Source organism: Pistacia vera, unplaced genomic scaffold, assembly GCF_008641045.1.
Source record: "Pistacia vera cultivar Batoury unplaced genomic scaffold, PisVer_v2 Contig206, whole genome shotgun sequence".
NCBI classification, from domain to species: domain Eukaryota; kingdom Viridiplantae; phylum Streptophyta; class Magnoliopsida; order Sapindales; family Anacardiaceae; genus Pistacia; species Pistacia vera.
In genome coordinates, this window is record NW_022196009.1 from 656,342 (window position 1) to 677,181 (window position 20,840).

General features: G+C 35.3%; 2 protein-coding genes across 2 annotated transcripts; both read left to right on the forward strand.

Moving 5' to 3' along the window:
* The first annotated feature begins 4,705 nt into the window (after positions 1-4,705).
* On the forward strand, positions 4,706-7,697 carry LOC116129086. The gene is made up of 3 exons (XM_031414847.1): positions 4,706-5,481; positions 6,176-6,520; positions 6,632-7,697. The coding sequence occupies exons 1-3, from the start codon at positions 5,032-5,034 to the stop codon at positions 7,259-7,261; spliced, it is 1,425 nt and encodes a 474-aa protein (XP_031270707.1). The 5' UTR covers positions 4,706-5,031; the 3' UTR covers positions 7,262-7,697.
* Positions 7,698-13,559: 5,862 nt separating this feature from the next.
* Positions 13,560-18,623, forward strand: LOC116128993. Its single transcript, XM_031414733.1, has 3 exons — positions 13,560-15,390; positions 15,575-15,677; positions 18,347-18,623. Exons 1-3 carry the CDS (start codon positions 13,560-13,562, stop codon positions 18,621-18,623), a joined length of 2,211 nt encoding a protein of 736 aa, XP_031270593.1.
* The last annotated feature ends 2,217 nt before the right edge of the window (positions 18,624-20,840 follow it).

Here is a 20,840-nt window from a genome sequence, read left to right on the forward strand (position 1 = left end):
TTTTACTTTGTTTCATATTCCTCTTAGTAAGGAGTATAAGAAAGTTTTAGAGCCAGCATTTTACCTTCTAAGCAAGGAGTTGTCTTTACTATATATTATTAACCATATATATTCTTTTGTAAATGTACAAATTTTATAGAAAATCTAAATCAAATTATTCAACTAAAAATTAATGAGAATTGTAAGTTAAAAGAGCAGATGTGTATAATGTGAAATTAATGAAAGTAGTGGTATGATTTAGCCATTTTAGGCTTGGCTACCGACGCTCCTTTCCTTTGCTCCACCTCCACTTTACTTTGATAAAAGCACAAACTCAGTGGGTTCCACCCCAACTGTGAAAGATTTTCTTCTTTGAAACGTAGTTGACAATCAATTTAATTACTAAATATTACATAAAATCCTCTAGAAATTTTGGATTGGGTTCCTTTATGTATCAATTGAAAAGAAGTCTCTAGAATGCAGAAACGGATGATATACTGCATGAAAGTGGTGCGACCAAAGGTGCAGGTCGGTGTTGTCTTTCGGTACCCAAAGCGTGACATGTCAGCTGATCTGTCAAGTCTCATATTTCTGTAACTTCCACGAAAGAATAAACGAAAATAATGTGAATTCACAAAGAGTTAGCTTTGCTTGTAGAATTATGATAATCAATGACCTGTTACATAACTAATTATCGTTATCGTTATTCTAATCTTAGATATAAACGAATTATTAAGTCTTACTTGATATATTTCTTTCGCTTTGATAAATGTAAACAGCCTGTCTTTCAGTAGCTACCAATGAAGCGTCAATAAATTACAGATTCCGTTAATGGAATTTGATTTTTGCATGAATCAAATCTTAAAAAGGGTGTCCCCCACCTAATACGCGTCCAAAAAAAAGGTGTTCACACTTACTGATTAGCGTGTGGGTTAAATGGTGAAAAATGGTTTTCCTAGTTAAGTAGTTACGGTATTGAAATCCAGTGGAATGTAAGGTGGCAAATTCAAACTGTGTTATCTTTTACAAACCGTTTGCACTCCTGTATGATGGACCCTTTTTTTTTTTTCTTTTTTTTTAATGATCAGGGTATTTTGATCAGTTTATACACACTTCAACTAATTTTTTAGGACTCTGAAACTTAGTGGCTACCCCTATTAGTAATCGAAGAGGAATTCGAACTCAAGATCTCTTAAGTATTATACCTAATAGTCTATATCAAACCACTCGATCATCCAAAGATAATTAATGACAACTTTGATTATGATCAGACTTAAAAGGACGTACAAGCAAGCAAAAGGAAAATAAAATTTCATCCTTAAGTTTGGCTTAAGTAACCCTAGTTTAGTAACGTTTTGGTCTTTATCATTAATTTTTTTGTCCCTAAGATTTGCGAATCATAGGACTAAAATGTTACCGATAGGACCAAAACATTGCTAAATATTCTACTGAATTACAGTTACTTAATTCAAAACTCAGGGGTGAAATTTTATTATCCCGCAAAACAGAGGATTTAGTTGATTAATTGTATTTGGATAGGGATGTAATTATACATTCACTGATGTTAATGGGGTTTGCCAAAAGAGTAAAGAAGTTGAANACTTACAAGCAAGCAAAAGGAAAATAAAATTTCATCCTTAAGTTTGGCTTAAGTAACCCTAGTTTAGTAACATTTTGGTCTTTATCATTAATTGTTTAGTCCCTAAGATTTGCGAATCATAGGTCTAAAATGTTACCGATAGGGCCAAAACATTGCTAAATATTCTACTGAAGTACAGTTACTTAATTCAAAACTCAGGGGTGAAATTTTATTATCCCGCAAAACAGAGGATTTAGTTGATTAATTGTATTTGGATAGGGATGTAATTATACATTCACTGATGTTAATGGGGTTTGCCAAAAGAGTAAAGAAGTTGAATGAAACTTTTGGATGGTGGCAGGTAGTATAGCACGTTATAAGAAATTGAAATGAAATCCCCACATGAACACACACACCCCTAACAAAGAATGGAAGCTAGCTGTAAATTAAATATTAAATGTTGAATGTCCTGCACCCAATCAAAACAAATCATTTGTGGTCCTTTATCTACATGAATTGTCAGATCATTCAACCAATATAAGAGTTATAACTGAAGTGTGAAATAGTATGGTACAGTTGTCCATATCTTTGTGGTCCTTAAAGAAACCTCGATTGCATTTTCACTACTTTTTAGCCTTAAGGCATATAGTAACTGAGGTACCCTCTCGTATATTTATCTACATACTAAGCTATAGTTTGCTAAAAGCTAAAAAAGCCCCCGTCTCTTTGTTCAACTGCCGCTATATCTAGTTGAAATGAGCGCAAATTTATGACTAAAATGAAAATATAAAACAGACACCTCAAAGAGATTTTGAATTCAACTGCCATAGATTATGGATCAGCATGTGGGCGTGAGCATATGTTTATGACAAAAATGTATTGGGCCTCAGTTCAGTTCTCTCTACAATTGTAACCATCATGAGGCAAGCCCAGAGAACGTTGAAAATAAACAAAAGAGGATTTATTATTAAAAATTACCCAAAAAAAAAAAAAAATGAATATGTCTAGTGGCACGATATTTGTTAAAATCTTGATAGAATGAAAGGGCAATTGTAGTTGTCATGTCATGGACTCGTGTGATTTAAAGAATGTAGTTGGAAGAGAATTGTACAGAAAATGTTGGATTGCGAACATGTAACGGGAAGACGTGAAGGTGAAATTGTGGAGTATTGAATGATTACAAGAAGTGGGGCTTGAAATAATGAACATTTCCAAGATAATCATAACGGATATAGACATTATACCTTTCTTTATCATATTTAAGTAAATCTACGAATATTAGACACTTGATCTGTCAAAATTCAAACACACCTTGCGTAAAAACCTTGAAATTAATCTCAAGATTCTAAAAATCCACTGTTTTTGTGCTCATAAATCTAAAATCAACCGACAAAGCAAGTGTTGGCACCAACAATATCATACGCCACTACCCCCACCTTATTAAACCCACTCGTAAAATTATCATTTCCGACTTTCTCTCCAATTTTTTATGCTTTTATTTTGAGCAAAAGTTAATTAGCAAAATCTTGATAATAGTATTATTATCCAAGATGGATTTTATTATGAGGTTAAATATTATTGATTAGATGTAAACTTGTTTTAAATGTTATGGAATGCCTTCATCTAGGACACCAAAAAATTAACAATAAATTGATGTATTATTACAAGGACGAAATGGTTTCTTACTACAGGGTGTCTCTGCAAAGGGCCCGCAGACCAAAGTATTAATGTAAAGAAGGAAAGGACCACAGCTCAAAACAATGTTTGTCTTCTTACGCATTTGATGATCATGCTAGAAAAGGATTTAACACTGATATATATGGAGGAGCACATGTGATTTCACGGTGGAAGATTTGGGAAGCGTTGGATGAGTGATGAGAGGCATTGAGGCGTGGAAATGTTTTTTAATGAATTCGAATTTGGAACTTATATGTTGGCAGGTATCAGTTGAAGGTATATAGATTTTTTCTTTGACTTGACTTTGGTTGTTGGATTGATGCCCTATCTAGGTCTTTGTTTAGTTGGGTTTAGCTTCCAACTAATATACCGAGACTTACGCTACTTGCAACAAAGTAGCCAATAATCAAATCATCCAAGGTCTTGTGAATAAAGGCGGGCTTGCTACAAATTAAATTTCAATTTAGTTCAGTTTTATTAACCTAATTTTCTTATTTTGATGATCAAAAGTGTTTGAGTCAGTTTACACGTACCTCAATTAATCTCTCAGGACCTTAAAACTATTAACTAGATAAGAGTTTCAATGAGTATCCTATTAGCGATTGAATGAGGATTTGAACTCAGGACCTCTAAAGTAATACATCAAAGAGTCTCTATCCAAACACTCAATCATCCAAAGATAGTTAATTACCTCAATTTTTACTTAATGATCAAGTATGCTTTAGTAAAACAGTGAATGATGTTAAATTAGAGGTTTATGTGTTTGCAGGTAACATGGGACATGAGGTGGAAGAGCAAGTAAAAAGAGATAAATTAAAGAAAAATGGTTGCCGTGATTGGCGATGAGATTTGAGAAGAAGTATTGTTGAAGCATAGAATTAGAAAAGGAAAGTTAGGCTACTCATTTGTTGAATTGTCTGTTTCAACAAATATTTTTGGAGACAAAAGTTGCTCACTGTATGCTTAGTCAAATCTGTGCTACTAAAGGAGACCCAATTGCTTTTCCTATTAAAATAAGCTTATCTTAAATAGTTTCACGGGTTCAATACTGTCTCCATTTTTTAAAGACATGTTTGCTTCAACTAGTTAATTTACAACCTTGGACCCTGCCTGGATGAAGACACAGGGAATGTTGTATACATTTTTAAGCATAAGATACCTAATATGTATATTAACTGAAGAAATAATCACTAATATTCATCAAAATATCAGAATTTGAAAAGAAAAAAAAAAAAGATTTGTGATTTATGATTTATGAATGAATCGTGACCTGCCTCCTACCATTATCACCCTCTTTCCTGCATGCTCAGCATGCTGATTATTATTGAAAATAATAAAGTTAATAATAAATCACTTAATTATTTATCGATCTTTGACTGTTCCACCAAACAGTTGACCGTTGGTAACGGCGCTAACCCTATAACTTATTGGCTCCAACGTTTCATATATGACATACGGCGTTTCCTTTTCCGTAAGGAGAAAAAAGGTTGTTGGAACTAGCTCGCCTCTCAGTCTTAGTCTCTTACTCTCAACTCTCAACTCTCACCACTGGTGGCAGTCACAAAAATGAAATAAAAAACCAATAAAGCACAGAGAACGCAATAATCCACTCCTTCTCTGTAGTTATCTCTTTGTTTGTTTTAATTATTTATCATTATTACCATTTATGAGAAACCCATTTTCATTTTCCTAAACGCCATTCTTGATTCATCACTACTTTTGTTGCCCTTAGTGTCTACTCTCTGCTTCTTTCGGTTGCTTTGCTTGCTTTTTCGAGTGAGGGCTGGACTTGTAAAATGGAGAGAAAACAAGGATTCTTTTCAGCGTTAAAAGAGGAGGTGGTTAGAGGGTTGTCACCGGCGAGGACAAGAGCGAAAAGTCCGGCGAGAAGTGCGTCTCCTATGTCGAGTTTACTCAGGCGAAGAAGAGGTAGGAGCAATCACCACCACGTGGCGCAACCAGATTCGGTGATTGTGAGATCGGGAAGTCTGAGACCGGTGGAGGCCTTATCGCCGTTGAAGGAAGGGCCTGATCCGGACGGAACGGAAGGTGGAGATTCGAGGATGGAAGGGAGGTGGGCCCACTGGATGAAGGGACAGCTGGTTAGAGCTCCGTCAGTCTCGGGTTCTGCGTGTAAACGGTCGGATCTAAGGTTGCTGCTCGGAGTCTTGGGTGCGCCGCTTGCACCTGTGCACGTTAGCACTGCTGAGCCATTGCCTCATCTTAGCATCAAAGACACTCCAATTGTATGTACCTCAATTAGCTGTTTTTCTGCGAAGTTTTAAGTTTGTGAAATCAGAAGTGATTTTGTTCTTATGCATGTAGATGCTTACATCATCATACAAATCTTTTCATAAAAATAATTGTATTTTTGTCTTTTTTTTTAGCTCATATTCATTTACTAAAAAGGAAAAAGGGAAAATAGATGCAGTAAATTTGATGAAATTGAGCTCCCATATACTCTTTTTTTCTTCTTTTTTTTTTAATCCTGTTTTATCGGCTTTGTGCTTATGGTAATTTATGCCAAGGTCAGAAAATGCACGTTTGTGGGAGGAACCTGTTTTATAGCGTATTTCATGTTTGAGAGTGGCATCACAAATCTGCTTGCTTTCATAGCTTCTCTGTTTTACTTGTATTAGTATATGTTTGATAAAGTTTTCTGGTTTAGGGAAAAAGAAAAAGAAGGAAAACAGGTTATACCATTGAAACTAAACATTTCATTTGTATCATCTCTGTGCCCTGAAATTAATGGCTCTACTTCAAGATGGCTTTTGCTGAAATCTGTGTCTTTTTCGTTTTAATCAGTTAAACTTTTTCTTCCTCAAGAGAAATAGAGAAAAATTAATTAGAGTGATCTGTAAATAGCGGTTAAACTTACTTTTCATTTCAACTGAACAAAATCGCTAAATGTAAATGTGATTTTGTGGGTTATGGTTGCAGGAAACATCATCTGCTCAGTACATATTGCAGCAGTACACAGCAGCATCAGGTGGGCAGAAGCTTCAATCTATCCACAATGCTTATGCTATGGGAAGGGTAACAATGATAGCTTCCGAGTTTGAGAAGGGTAACAAGGTTACGAAGAATCGGAATTCCTCTAAAGGTGCAGAGTCGGGTGGGTTTGTGCTGTGGCAGATGAATCCAGATATGTGGTATGTGGAGCTAGCGCTTGGTGGCAGCAAGGTTCACGCCGGTTGCAATGGGAAGCTTGTGTGGAGGCATACACCTTGGCTTGGAGCACATGCTGCCAAAGGGCCTGTGAGACCTTTGCGTCGTGCTCTTCAGGTTGAGCTGATTTTAAACTTTTCATTTTCTGTTTTTTTGTCACAGATTAACTGATTGCTCCTCTTGGTAATTGTTTACCAAATGTTCTGAACTTTTTGATTCTTTTGATAGGGTCTTGACCCAAGAACGACAGCAAGTATGTTTATTGATGCAAGATGCATTGGGGAGAAGAAGATCAATGGAGAGGATTGCTTCATTCTAAAGTTATGTGCAGATCCTGTAACACTGAAAGCCAGGAGTGAAGGACCGGCTGAGATCATAAGGCATGTTTTGTTTGGTTACTTCAGCCAGAAAACCGGGCTGCTTATCCACTTGGAAGATTCCCATTTGACCCGCATCCAGAACAATGGAGGTGATGCCGTCTACTGGGAGACCACTATCAACTCGTACCTGGATGATTATAGGCCTGTTGAGGGAATTATGATTGCTCACTCTGGTCGTTCTATAGTGACCCTTTTTAGGTTCGGGGATACGGCAATGAGCCATACGAGGACTAGGATGGAAGAAGCATGGGCAATTGAAGAAGTGGCTTTCAATGTTCCAGGCCTATCAATGGACTGTTTCATTCCCCCTGCTGAATTAAGATTCAGTTCTGTCAGTGAAACTTGCGAGCTCACTCAAGGTCAGAGGGTTAAAAATGCGGTGGCGGCAGCAGCATATAGAGTTAAAGTTGCTGCATTAGAGAAGTCTCGTGACGGCAGCTTGAACAACATCGCATGGAGGGCAAATGTAAGTGAATAAGTGTTTGTGGCAAACTATGGTACAAATAGGCTTAGATTTCTAGTCTTACTGTACTGACGTATGTAGAAGGTCAACTGTAAGGTAGGTGCTTAGTTGTTTGCAAGTTTTGGCACTGGATCAATGTCTCTCTGAATTTGTAAATAGATCAAATTTAATTATGGTGATTCTCCTAATGGAAACCAGTGCTTGGGTTTTATATATGATATAATAGATCAAGAAAAGACAGACCCGGCTAGCGTCTAGCTGAAGGAAGTATGTTTTTAAGGTTTAGTTTCCTTGCCTAGGAGTCTTGTAATGGTAACACGTGATTAATTTCTCAGTTGGATTAACCTAGTATAATATATGTGGTCTCTGTAAAATCTTTTCAACAAAGATTTTAAAATATGTTAACAGTCCTTCGCTTATAGGTAATGCCATCTAGTTCTTTCTTTTGGGACGTTTGTTTGTCGTGTAATTTTCTTTCATTAATTACTGAAAGCCAGATGTCAAAGACAAACTCTGAATGTGCCATTGGAGAGTTCAAAACTGTGAGGTTAGGAGAAACGGTGCTAGGTAGGTTGGTATTTTTGTATGCAGAAACATAGCGAAGAAAAGCTATGCTTCTATTCCTATTGGAATTTGATTAAGTATGAAGTATGAACCAGGGGAAGTCTACATAAATTTCGGCTTCAGGCTGCAGTAGCAATGTTTTAATAACTAACTTGGGGTGAAACCTGACAAAGTGGCCGGTTCTCGATTTGACCGGTTAAACCGGTTTGATTGGACCAGTGTTCGAAGGTTTGAAATTCAACAAAAATACCCCTACAAATTATTATAAGTCTTGATAGGTTTGAAAACTTGTAAAAAAGCCCCCCAAATACCATTGTTGGCGTCGACAACCCAGGCCAAACAGGGTCTATTTTCGGCGACGACAACATTTCCCATCACCATGGAAACAATCCCCCTAACCTCCTAACCAAAATCCATCTCACCATTCTCTCGTTCACTCCGCCACTCATTGACAACAGGCCGTTGTTTTGGTCGATTGTTTTTTGCCTTTTTTTTATTGATTTACTCATCAGAAATCACTCCCTTCACCACCTTTGGACTTACTGGCACTCCCTTTTCAAAAGCTCCAACATAATTGTCGTCGTATACTCATTGATTGCTGTCTATAATTTTAGGGTTCAGGGTGAATAGTTAAAAGTGATAACCTGTCCGACAAAGGCCCTGGGTCCCGGTTCAACCTGCTGGGCCGGGCTGGGTGTCAAAACATTGCACAGTAATAATCTGAGTTGTGGGCTCTTATCATGGATTTTTGCTTCGAACAAGTGTAAATGCCCCCAAAAGAAAATTGAAAGAGGTGAAAAAAAAAAAAAAAAAACTATTTTAATTCCATCAAATTCCTCTCTAAGTCTATTTTAAACAATAATTAATCAAATAAATTTATTTTTTTAATATGTCATAATTATTTTCAAAATAATTATTAACCTAATTTTCTACACCTTTTTAACTGAACCTCACCCTTCTGGTTTCTATTTATAAAAAGAAAATTGAATGTCGTCCAATCACTCTCACTTCGTAAGAAAGTACAGAACTTATCAAATAAAAAAATAAATTAAAATTATTTAAATCATTCTCGTTCTATAAGAAAGTACCCATCAAGTAATTTTGATACAAGCTGACAAAACGATGTCACAATGAGGTTGTGCTAAATCAAACTCGATCAAATAATCCAAAATAGAATCTAAGAATCAGAAACTGTATCTGAGAAATGCTACAAGCTTTGCGTACTTGCTAAGGGGCTTTTCCTTTCAGAACCTTGGCTTCTGTCCGGGAGTCTAGACCCGTTAATCTTGCCACTATTTTTGGAACCCCGTAGAGTCTGGATTTTGGTCTCAAGTTTTAACTCGTTCTTCCCTCATTCAATTCATGTCTTTTTGACTCTGCAACGGGATCATACGGTAATGCTTAATGACTGCTACGGCATGGAAGCTAGCCGGCATAAAACGACAAAGAAACAACTAATTTCAGTTTTCTAAGAGATAACTAAACGGGAGAGGCAGAGAATAGGCTAGTAAAAATACTCTTGAGAAGGCTCAACATTTATGATTGCCTAAAAATTGTTTTTTAATAAAAGAGACAAATTTTGCATAATCGAAAACGGAAAAAGGAATTGTTAATTTTTATTAAAAAAAGGGTTTAGAAAGACATTTGTGGGTTAAAATTGCTCGCTCTAAGGGAAAGAACTTTTGGGGAAAAAAAGGTGCCTTGAGTAAATTATGCCATTTTAATTTTTTTTGTTCTGTCTCCTGAAAATGGGTTTAAAATCCTTCCGAGCGAAAGAACTTCCTTCTGATCTTGCTTGTTGCATTTGCTCCATATATAAATTATGGAGTTCTAATGATTTGGGGAGGGCAAAACTTCCATACATTTGAACTCGGATGTGAGCGGGCTATGATATGAAACTAAAAGACGAGTTAGCTATAGTTGAATAGCTGTTTTTTTCTTTCTATTCACTGGATAAATGACCTCTTCATTTTCATGCAACTTTAAATGTAATGCCATAAGTTAAACGAATATTCTCAGCATAATTGTTAGCAGTTGACCACGAGATCTCACGGGTCCGCTCACAATCTGCCTTGAACAGGAGATGAGAAGCTATTAAGTAGTCAGTATTACCTGATGAGAAAGCGAAACAACGAATACATGAGGAAAATGTGGAGAAACAGGACAGGATCGAGCACGTCAGAAGCTTCAAGTTGCCCATGCTTGGTTTTTCTAAGGCTGTATGACTTGGTCCAAGTAATTGAAACAGAGAGACAGCCCCAATCTAATTACCACCGTTTCATAACAAATAGCCATGAGATCAAACTCTAACTAAAGGAGGCCTTTAGGTGAATGGCTTCAAAAGACCGCCGTTAATTTGGACAAAGTGCTTACAATTCAACCTATGCACGTCCAGAATTTTGGCTGTTCAGTGGGTGGCAGAATTATGATCCCATTGAATAAAGTATTAATAGGACTGAAGATATTTAGCGCCTGACATAATTGTTCTCGAGCAACTCGTAATGCATTTTCTGAACTGTGGGCTGTGGTCACAAAAGTCAAAAATAATTACGTGATTAATTCATCCATCCGAAAATCAATTTGTAATATCTTATTTTGTTTGTACATGTACTCGGCATACTATCGCGTTTTGTACAATACAAAGGTGACAAAGAGTTAAGTTAGAACTGTTAATTAAGTACTAGAGAAAATTGGAATTAGCTGGCTAGCAAGGCTTCACACAAGTCATAACCTTCATGACCGAACTATTTAAAGAGATTAAAAATGGGAAATTTGTCTAAATGGTCTCATTTTTAGGTCATTATATAAATACAATCCAACTCATATTTTCTTTCATAGCCTATCTTCATCTTGTTTGAATAATAAACACTCTCAATTTGACAATAAACACTGCGCTGATCTCGTTTGATCCAGCAAATTGAGGAATATTTTTAATGGTTTAATGTGCATTTTCTGTAATTTCTAATGTTTGATATGTAATAGAGACTTGATTTATTTTCAAATGTGATTTCCCATGTTTGGGATGGGATGTTCAATATATTTGAGCACGATTGGAGTGTAACTGGTTCATTCTTGCACTACTAGAACTCTCGAATACAGCTCTAATAATTTTAGTACATTTTAGACACTCAAATGTCATTCTAAGTTTCCAACCCTATGGCATTAGTACTTTCTTTATTGGAATGTTCAGATCACTCAGATTACTACCCAAACATCTGAGCTCGAACCATATCATGTTGACATAGTTTTACTATTAAAATGTGTAATGCAACCTACATTTAGGATTTTCAACAATGAATTAAGTATATACTAAGCTAAATACAATTACCATATTGGTTCAAAGATTTGATTAATGAATCAACAAATGAACAAATTACAAATAAATCAACAATATCACTTCTTTCTTTCCAAGCTTGCAGTGGCTGTGCTGTGCAATTAATGCAGGCGACAATTAAGTACTACTGGTTCTATTATCAAACATAAGGTCAAGGATTTGATGAATTTAATTTATGAAGGGCCGCTTGGCGAGGAACGATGAAGAAAGAAGAAGCAAATCTTCAGAATATATGTTAATTTAAATTTCTTGTTTGGATCACATAGTTCAGTGTGATTGGATTGCGTATCTAGTCTTCATCATCACGAGCTTAGAAATCAATGTAGTTTAATTTCCACGCCGATTGTACGTACGAGCCAGGGAACATAATACTGTATATGCATCACAACACAACTAGATGCCAATAGAAAACTACACCACTTAAAATGATGATGATAAAAGAAATATCTATATTACTAGAGGCAGATTAAAACCTTTAAACCTGCTTTTAATGCTTTCCAACCATATATAGTATGCTTATATAGTAGCCGCATATTCTTGAGACCTTCAACATATGTACTAATTCAATGTTTTTAATCTATTTCTAACTTAAATCCTGAGCTTGCCCTGTTATGGAGTTAATATTTATTTGAAGGTTGAAGTTGATGAACGTGAAGGGACCACATTGAGCCTTCTGTCATGAAGAGACAGTGTCCAATATTCAAGCTGTGGTCCCTCCTCCTCCTCCTCACGATCATCTAAATGCGCATTACATAAACTATTAACATGCATCCATTTCCACAAACTAAGTGGAAGAATATTATTATACAGCATTCTTATACTCAGATGTTTCTGTAGGCGTATCCAGTGTTAAGTGCGTCCCATTCTACCTCAACTTCTATATGTAAATGTAATATGCAACTTTTTGTGTTATGAGTTAAATATACCAAACTGATGAATAGGCAACATCAACGCAACTTTTCATAAAGTTTTTATTTTTTATTTCCCTCTCTCTCTCTCTCTCTCTCTATGAAGTAAATCCTGTCCGATAGAGGGTTTAGGGTAATCTTATACTCTTTTTCCTTGGCTATGTATGATAGGTTTTTCTGAAGTTAGTTTTTGATCAATAGGAGTAGAACTAGATTTTTGACGGATTAAGAGAAACGAAAATCTAGAAATAGACAACATGATGACAAAATGTGCGCAAAAATTCTGGAAATTTGTTCAATCCTGAGTTCGGTGGTGGTATTTAGGAGATTTGGAAGATATTGTATGTTGTTTACATGGTCCTTTGTTCGCATAAGACAAAAATGCTTTTTGTACAAGAAAGAAAATATATATATAGATTTACAGAAAAAGTGAGAAAGAGGAGGTGTAAAAGGACNCAACATGATGACAAAATGTGCGCAAAAATTCTGGAAATTTGTTCAATCCTGAGTTCGGTGGTGGTATTTAGGAGATTTGGAAGATATTGTATGTTGTTTACATGGTCCTTTGTTCGCATAAGACAAAAATGCTTTTTGTACAAGAAAGAAAATATATATATAGATTTACAGAAAAAGTGAGAAAGAGGAGGTGTAAAAGGACTCTAAAGTCTAAACCCTAACTTGACGAGTGGTGAGGACCACTTTGCTTTCTGATGTGGGTTGCACCTGCCAAGCACATATGAGATACAAATGAAATTAAATAAATAGGTTTCAAGGGCTAGAAGCACACGAATGAACTAATAATCTTTTTCCATGGAAAAGTTGAGGGCAAAAACACTTTTACTTACATAACTAGAATAGAGTAAATTACGTATTCTTGTTGATTTTGCGTTTGTAAAGCAAACACAGTATGTTAATTAAACTAACAACTCGCCACGTATTGTGGTTCATCTAGTTTTCAGATTATATTAAAAAGTCGGTTCTCAAGATCTTAAGCTAGGAGTAAATTAATTTCTAAATTCAAATATGCTGCCTGCATTCCCACGTTCATCTTCGTAAAGGTTTTACCCATGAGTTATGATCAGTAATCACTTGCTGTTAATTATACGGTCCAAGTTAATTAATTTCAAAGAGATAGGCGTAAACGACTAAAATCCATCTTTCTCTGTTGCCCTCGTGACTAATGTTGGCGCTTCAATTCTAATTTTGTCAACAGATGTGGCAAAGTACAATTTTTGTCAGAAGCAGCATGATTTACCCCTACTTAACTATGGAGACCTAGCCTAACCTTTCTCCAAAAGAAGGCATAGATCACTCCATTCAAATATGGAAAATGCTTCTACGGTTTTATATTATAGAATTTTTTTTTTTATCGCGCCGCTTGGTATCACTTCAGTACCACTTACATTCACTTCAAAATCTTTTTCACCGCGCTTGAATCTTCATCTAAATATGCCCTCAAACTAGTCACATTCCAAAACCCTAAAACTCAAACCTTTGTCACTAGACCATGGATTCTATGAAGAAAAAGGAGAAGATCAATCCCATCACAGTCACCGCCAAGATCGATGTCCCTAATCAGAGAGCGGAGAAGACGTGCAACAACTCATGGTGTTTCTTCTGCACCCTGAAAGAGCCCGACTCACCACTCAGGACAGTTGGGATAGCAAAATTTTTCAAGGAAATGCCTGTCAGAGATGACCAAGAACATGTTTTGGTCCTTAGCGGTCTGTGGAATATCGCCATGAGTCAACCAAATGATCCTGTGTTCCCATCCCTGGGTATCTTTGATTGCATGGCAAGTTTGATCAACAAAGGTATCAAAGATAGAGATTGGCTTCTTAGGGACCAAAATATTTATATCCCTTATTATGCAGCACATGTCATTGGGTCTTACACTATGAACAAAGTTGAGTTTGCAGAGAAAGCTGTGCAGTCAGGAGCGATACCTCCTTTAATGGAGCTCTTAAGAGGAAAGATTAGTTGGGTGGAGCAACGTGTTGCAGTTCGAGCAATCGGCCACCTGGCAAGCTATGAGAAAACCTTTGATGCAGTAGCAGTTTACGAAGAGGAAGTGGTAAAACTGTCTATGAAGTTAGCTTCTACTTGCCTTGATGTTGTGTATCTTAATTTTGTTGGGGTCAAGGATAAGAAGAAAAGATTGAAATATCACAGTGACTTGCTTACAAGGGGTGTAGGAGGGTTAGAAATGGAGAACCGGAAGGCTGAGGAGTGGGCTAGCCAACTTCAATGCTGGTCTCTCTACCTACTGAATTGCTTTGCTTGCAAAGAGAGGTCTTTGGATCTCATTTGTCAAAAAGATTTCTTAATCGATCTGTGTTATATTTGGGGAGGACTGGTGAATCACACTTCGCCAGCGGGGGTTGGACTCATCAGAATTTTGTGCTACAGTAAAACTGGAAGAAAGAATATTGCTGAATCTAAAGAAGTTATAGAAAATCTCTGTAATGTCTCGAGATCTTCTGATGATTGGCAGTATATGGGCATTGATTGTCTTCTATTCCTTCTCAAAGACCCAGATACGAGGTACAAAGTTCTCGAAACTGCCACCTTGTTCCTTGTTGATTTGGTTGAATTATGCAGCCTTCCAGACAGAATAAATTTGGGCGAAGCTATCACAAGAACGCTCCTTTTAGATTTTAAAGAAACCAAACTGAAATTTAAGAACAAAAAATTTCAAAAAGCACTAGAAGAAATATGGGAACTTAAAGTAGAGAAAAGAAAAAGAGAGAAAATGATGTCTGAAGAAAAAGTGGCAGAAAGAAGGGTTTTTCTGGGTTTGATTAAACAAGAAGCAAAACATTTGTTTTGGTTAGGAGAGGTAGAAGAAGCTGCTCTGAAGTATAGTGAAGCGCTGGAGGTGTGCCCATTAAGGCTGAGAAATGAGAGAATGGTTCTCTATAGCAATAGAGCTCAGTGTCACTTGCTTCTTGGAGACTCAGATGGTGCCATCAGGGACTCAACTCGAGCTCTTTGCCTCTCCACTCCACCAAACTCTCACAGTAAAAGCCTTTGGAGAAGATCACAGGCTTACGACATGAAAGGTTTGGCTAACGAAAGCTTGATGGACTGTATAATGTTCATTAACGGCTGCATCAAATCAGAGACAACCAAAAGGGCGAAGATTCCATACTATGCAGCACGCATGGTTAGCAAGCAGATGGATGCCACGTGGATTTTTGCTAATGCCCGGTCAAAGATATCAAGCAGTCAAGTTAATAAAATACAAGAACCGTATGATGAGTGTAAGAGTAGCAATGACGAGCAACAGTACGATGAAATGATGAGGATGGTAATGGAGAAAAAAAGCTACTTATCTGGTAAGTCTGATCAATTATATTCTAAGGAATCTACAAAAGTATTGAAACTATTTCATTTGAACTTCAATCAGCTTTAATGTCGTTCTTAATTGTTCTCTAACATGTCGTGCAAAAGTTGATCCAACTTTTTGTTATTTATCTATATGCAAACATTGTCAAGTCACTTCGCTTGTCAAATTTTCAGGTCTGTCCACAATTTTTGAAGAACCTATTGATGTAAAAGGAGGAAGTAAGAGAGAGCCAGGAGGGGGAAGAAGAAGAAAGAAAGCTGTTGTTGCTCGATCAATGTAAAGTAAATGGATTTACTTCATGCTAAACCAGAGAAAATAGTGCTATATATGTTTCAGATTCTTATGCGGTGGCTCTGATCTGACGAAGAAGTTTAGAATTTGAGACGGTGTTAATGTAGAAGTTATTAAATGGAATAACATGCATCAAGCCATGATTTTGAACTACTCAGTAGTAGGGTTTCTTCTTTAGAGGGTAGAAGTGGCGTAAATTTATGCATGAATACAGGGGGTTAGTCTTTGAGCAGCAACTGATGACCATAATATCTTATTAAAAAAAAAAAAAAAAACTTTGAAAAATATTATCGAAGAAGAAAAGAAAACTAAAGAAGATAAAAGTAGTTTAACTTACATGATCACTTTAGCTTTCTGGTTTCAAAGAACTATTTTCTTTTTTCTCTGGTCTATGTAGTTGTCCATTAATTGATATTCTATACTATTTTCTTTTTTGTTACTTAAACCTTTTTACATTCACAAGGGGACGATTTTAGAAGTGTATGATCATTAGGATTCAGAAGCCCCCCTTTAGAGCAATGTTCTTTTCGAACTTTAATTATTAGAAAACATATGATCAATCAATAATATTACACTTATAAAGACTCAATACAAAATCTTTCATAAAAAGTGATATATCAAAATATAATTGGATGAATTTATATAAAATTCATTCACTTTCATTTAACATACATATATTAAGTTGATTTTTATATTAATTCATCTAATAATATTTTGACACATCACTTTGTATAAAAGACTTTGAATAGAATATTTGTAAGTGTTATGTTACTCTTTATCAATATATGGGCAGTCATATCACTAGGATATTCATATTTTCTTTCAATATCATTAAGGTTAGTTATTTGATATTGCGGAATTAAGTTTGTATTTTATTAAGCTCATAAACCATACTTGTTTCCTTATGCACTTAAGCCTTAGATTTCGTAAAATATTTACTAGAAAATATAATTTACCTTAATCATCATCAATCAATATGAATTAGTGACTGAAAGATATCTTCCTTATATAAGTTAATAATTATTGTTGCTAAAACTTTCAGATATTAAAGCAACAACTAAAGGAAAGTTCTGTAATATAATATCATAGTCTATGGATGTACACTATATATTTCAATTATTGAATGAGGGTAATCACTTGTAAGAATGAATGGTTTTATCCCGATCTTCTATCCAATGCTTAGCATGTGTGGTGGTGTCCAAATATTCCACTGAAAACTCTTGTTTTCTTTTAACCTTATTCAATAGTAAGATCTGATATGTGCCTATATACTATATAGTACAATGACTATAAAGAAAGTAATTGTTTCCAATCAGTCCACCTTATTTATTCAGCAGTGACCAAAACACTACCCTTCCAGCTCTTATTTAATTAAACGCAAATCTGATCTGCATTTGAATACATCATTTGCTGTTTTTGCGAGTAAATCAGAAAATAGATAAATACTTGATAGTCGAAACCACCTCTAACTATAGATCGTAGCAGAGTGGCGGAATGAACATGTCTCACTCTCACGTGTGATTTCTACTTACTGGCACATGCGTTCGATTGGTGTGAGCTAAAAGTCGACAGCGTTTACTTGAATGCTTAAATTAGAAGGTTAGGTTTATTTGCATAGCACCCAATTCACCAACTCAAAATCGGAGCGGCTCCGACTGGAAGAATGTTTAAATAATACAGAAGATGAGGTTTAGCATTAGGTTAGGTAGGCTTAAATAATGCTACGGACACCGATTTTTTGCATTGAATTTTTATACCAAAGGACGTGGTATCCAATCAGATGCAATCACATTGAAGACAAAACACGTCTTCCGTTAATGAACAGTCGTCAACAATTATAGACAGTTGTTCATCATGAATGAACAATGATCTACCAATCTCGTATGAAAATAACAGTGGATTCTCGTCCATATTATATAGACAGGAGTCTATTTCCTATGGACGGGCGTCCATCTCGAATAGACGCCCATCCATATAAAAAAATGGATGTCGTCCATATTATATGGACGAGCATCCATTTTCAATGAGAATAAACCTTAGAATTATTTACTCAAAATGAGAGGGTAACTGGAGCATATGCCCAATACACTTAAACAAAAAATGCTTAGAAAATAAACACATTGTTGTGACTCCCAAAAAATGGACACCCAGTGAGGCATCAAATATGCCAGTGGGGCATCAAATATGCTCTTGCTATTAAAAAAAAAAAAAAAAAAAAAAAAAAAAAAAAAAAAAAAAAAAAAAAAGCTTAGAATTGTGTAAGGTTGGGAGTGAATGCAAATGTGGACCCCACAAACATTTCAATATTAGCCAGTCCATTTCAATGTCCATTGTGCATGGACGGTTGTTTATATAAAATAGACGACTGTTTATATAAAATGGACGGTATAGACGATTGTCTATTATGTATGGACGGTCGTCTAATATTATGTTTCAAAATTTTATGGATGGGTGTGTGGACGCAGGTCCATATAATATGGACGAAAGTTCATTGTTATTTTTGTAGACGTTCATCCATAATTGGTAGACAGCCATTTATTCGTGATGAACGATCGTCCATCAAATATGGACGAACATTCATAATTATTGAACGACCGTTTATTCAAGAAATATGAGTATTGTCTCCAACGTGACTTCGTCTAATTGGATACCAGGTCCTTCGGTGCAAAAATCAGTGTCCGTAATATTATTGTAAATAATAAGGATCCGTATGCAAGAAACAAAGCGTTTGATAGGAAGCATATTTGGAATGTATTGGCGGAGCAATTTGGGATCGAGCTCGATGAATATGGATTTGAAGAGGGGGAGAGAGTGAGGTTAATGGAGGTTATGAAAAGTAAAGCAGGTGTGTGGGACGAGACTGTGAGAAAGAATCAGCTACAATCCACAAAATTGGAAGAGAGGTTGGTGCGGGATGGTTTAAGGATTTGATAATGAGTGGCATGGCTTTGACGGATAGTATGAATAAGATATGGGTGAGTCCAATTAGAATAAGATGACCGTTGTAATAAAGAGATTAGTAACACCATAACTTTTGCCTTTTGATGCTTGTCAACAATTTGGTGAAAGTGGCCTTATTAATTATTATCTCAGGTAGCTAGAGATTGTTTAATTCGGAATTTCAGAAATAATATTTTGCTTGCAAGAGAGTTTATATATATATATATATAGGGAGCCCCACACCATCAATTCGGCAATCCAATAAAATTATTTTTAAAAATTATTAAGTATGTTGGTAGTTATACGAATAATACTTTGCGTACTAATAGATTTTACTAACATTTGTTAAAATCACAAATAGTATCCGTACTATGTATATGATACCCGTATTATGCTTTAAGTTAGTACACTAGTTAGTAAAATCCGTTAGTACACATAGTATTACCCGTAGTTATACTAGTTAATATTGAGAAATGAAAAAATAATTCATACATAACATATATTTATTGAAGCATAATTAAGTTAAGAATAATAAAGCTAACAATAATGTAGATAGAGTTGAGTTTATGATAAAGGCAACTAGTACTTGGTGATGATATGATTATGGGCAGTTGGGCACCCAAATAAATTATTAAGATTGGACCTCATCTTTGATTTAGGTTGCAGTTGAGCCAGCCCATGTTTGAATATTAAAACAAGCTTCACCATTTTCAACGTTGGAGGGATGAAAAAGGTTTAAATCCAATCTCCCCAAAGAAAATAGATAATGATAAGAAGGTTGCTACTTTGACCATTAGCTTACGTTAATCTTAATCAAGAAAAAGATGTGATGCAAGCAATGACCATTTGCAAGTCTGTATCGTTTATATAAATGTAATCGGATGAGATCGTTTTAATTAAATGCCTATGTAAGAGTGAGATATCAATATCATATTAAAATAAAATATCAGGTGAGCCAGTTTCAAAACACTTAAATCTTTATTTATGCTTGTTTTGAACTAAACATGATTTGGACCACTATAAATTCCTAAGTACACATGGTTCTTGTTTATAATTCTTTAATATTTATAAACTAATAAAACTAAGTAGGAGTTAGGAGGTTGCATGTGCTGTTGCCTTTGTATAAATAATCAAATCTTATTATTAATTTCCTCGAATCAGATTTCAATCACACCTGTCAACATATAATTGTTTTACGGCACGTCTTCCGTTAGAGACGCCGTTGCTAGCGTCAAACATTTTTCCTATATAAATAAACAACTACGAGAGAGCCAGGAGGGGGAAGAAAAGAAAGAAAGCTGTTGTTGCTCGATCAATGTAAAGTAATGGATTTACTCATGCTAAACCAGAGAAAATAGTGCTATATATGTTTCAGATTCTTATGCTGTGGTCTGATCTGACGAAGAAGTTTAGAATTTGGAGACGGTGTTAATGTAGAAGTTATTAAATGGAATAACATGCATCAAGCCATGATTTTGAACTACTCAGTAGTAGGGTTTCTTCTTTAGAGGGTAGAAGTGGCGTAAATTTATGCATGAATACAGGGGTTGTCTTGAGCAGCAATGATGACCATAATATCTTATAAAAAAAAAAAAAAACTTTGAAAATATTATCGAAGAAGAAAAGAAAACTAAAGAAGATAAAAGTAGTTTAACTTACATGATCACTTAGCTTTCTGGTTTCAAAGAACTATTTTCTTTTTTCTCTGGTCTATGTAGTTGTCATTAATTGATATTCTATATTTTCTTTTTGTTACTTAAACCTTTTTACATTCACAAGGGGACGATTTTAGAAGTGTATGATCATTAGGATTCAGAAGCCCCCTTTAGAGCAATGTTCTTTCGAACTTTAATTATAGAAACATATATCAATCATAATATACACTTATAAAGACTCAAACAAATCTTTCATAAAAAGTGATATATCAAATATAATTGGATGAATTTATATAAATTCATTCACTTTCATTTAACATACATATTAAGTTGATTTTTATATTAATTCATCTAATATTTTTGACACATCACTTTGTATAAAGACTTTGATAGAATATTTGTAAGTGTTATGTTACTCTTTATCATTATGGGCAGTCATATCACTAGGATATTCATATTTTCTTTCAATATCATTAAGGTTAGTTATTTGATATTGCGGAATTAAGTTTGTATTTTATTAAGCTCATAAACCATACTGTTTCCTTATGCACTT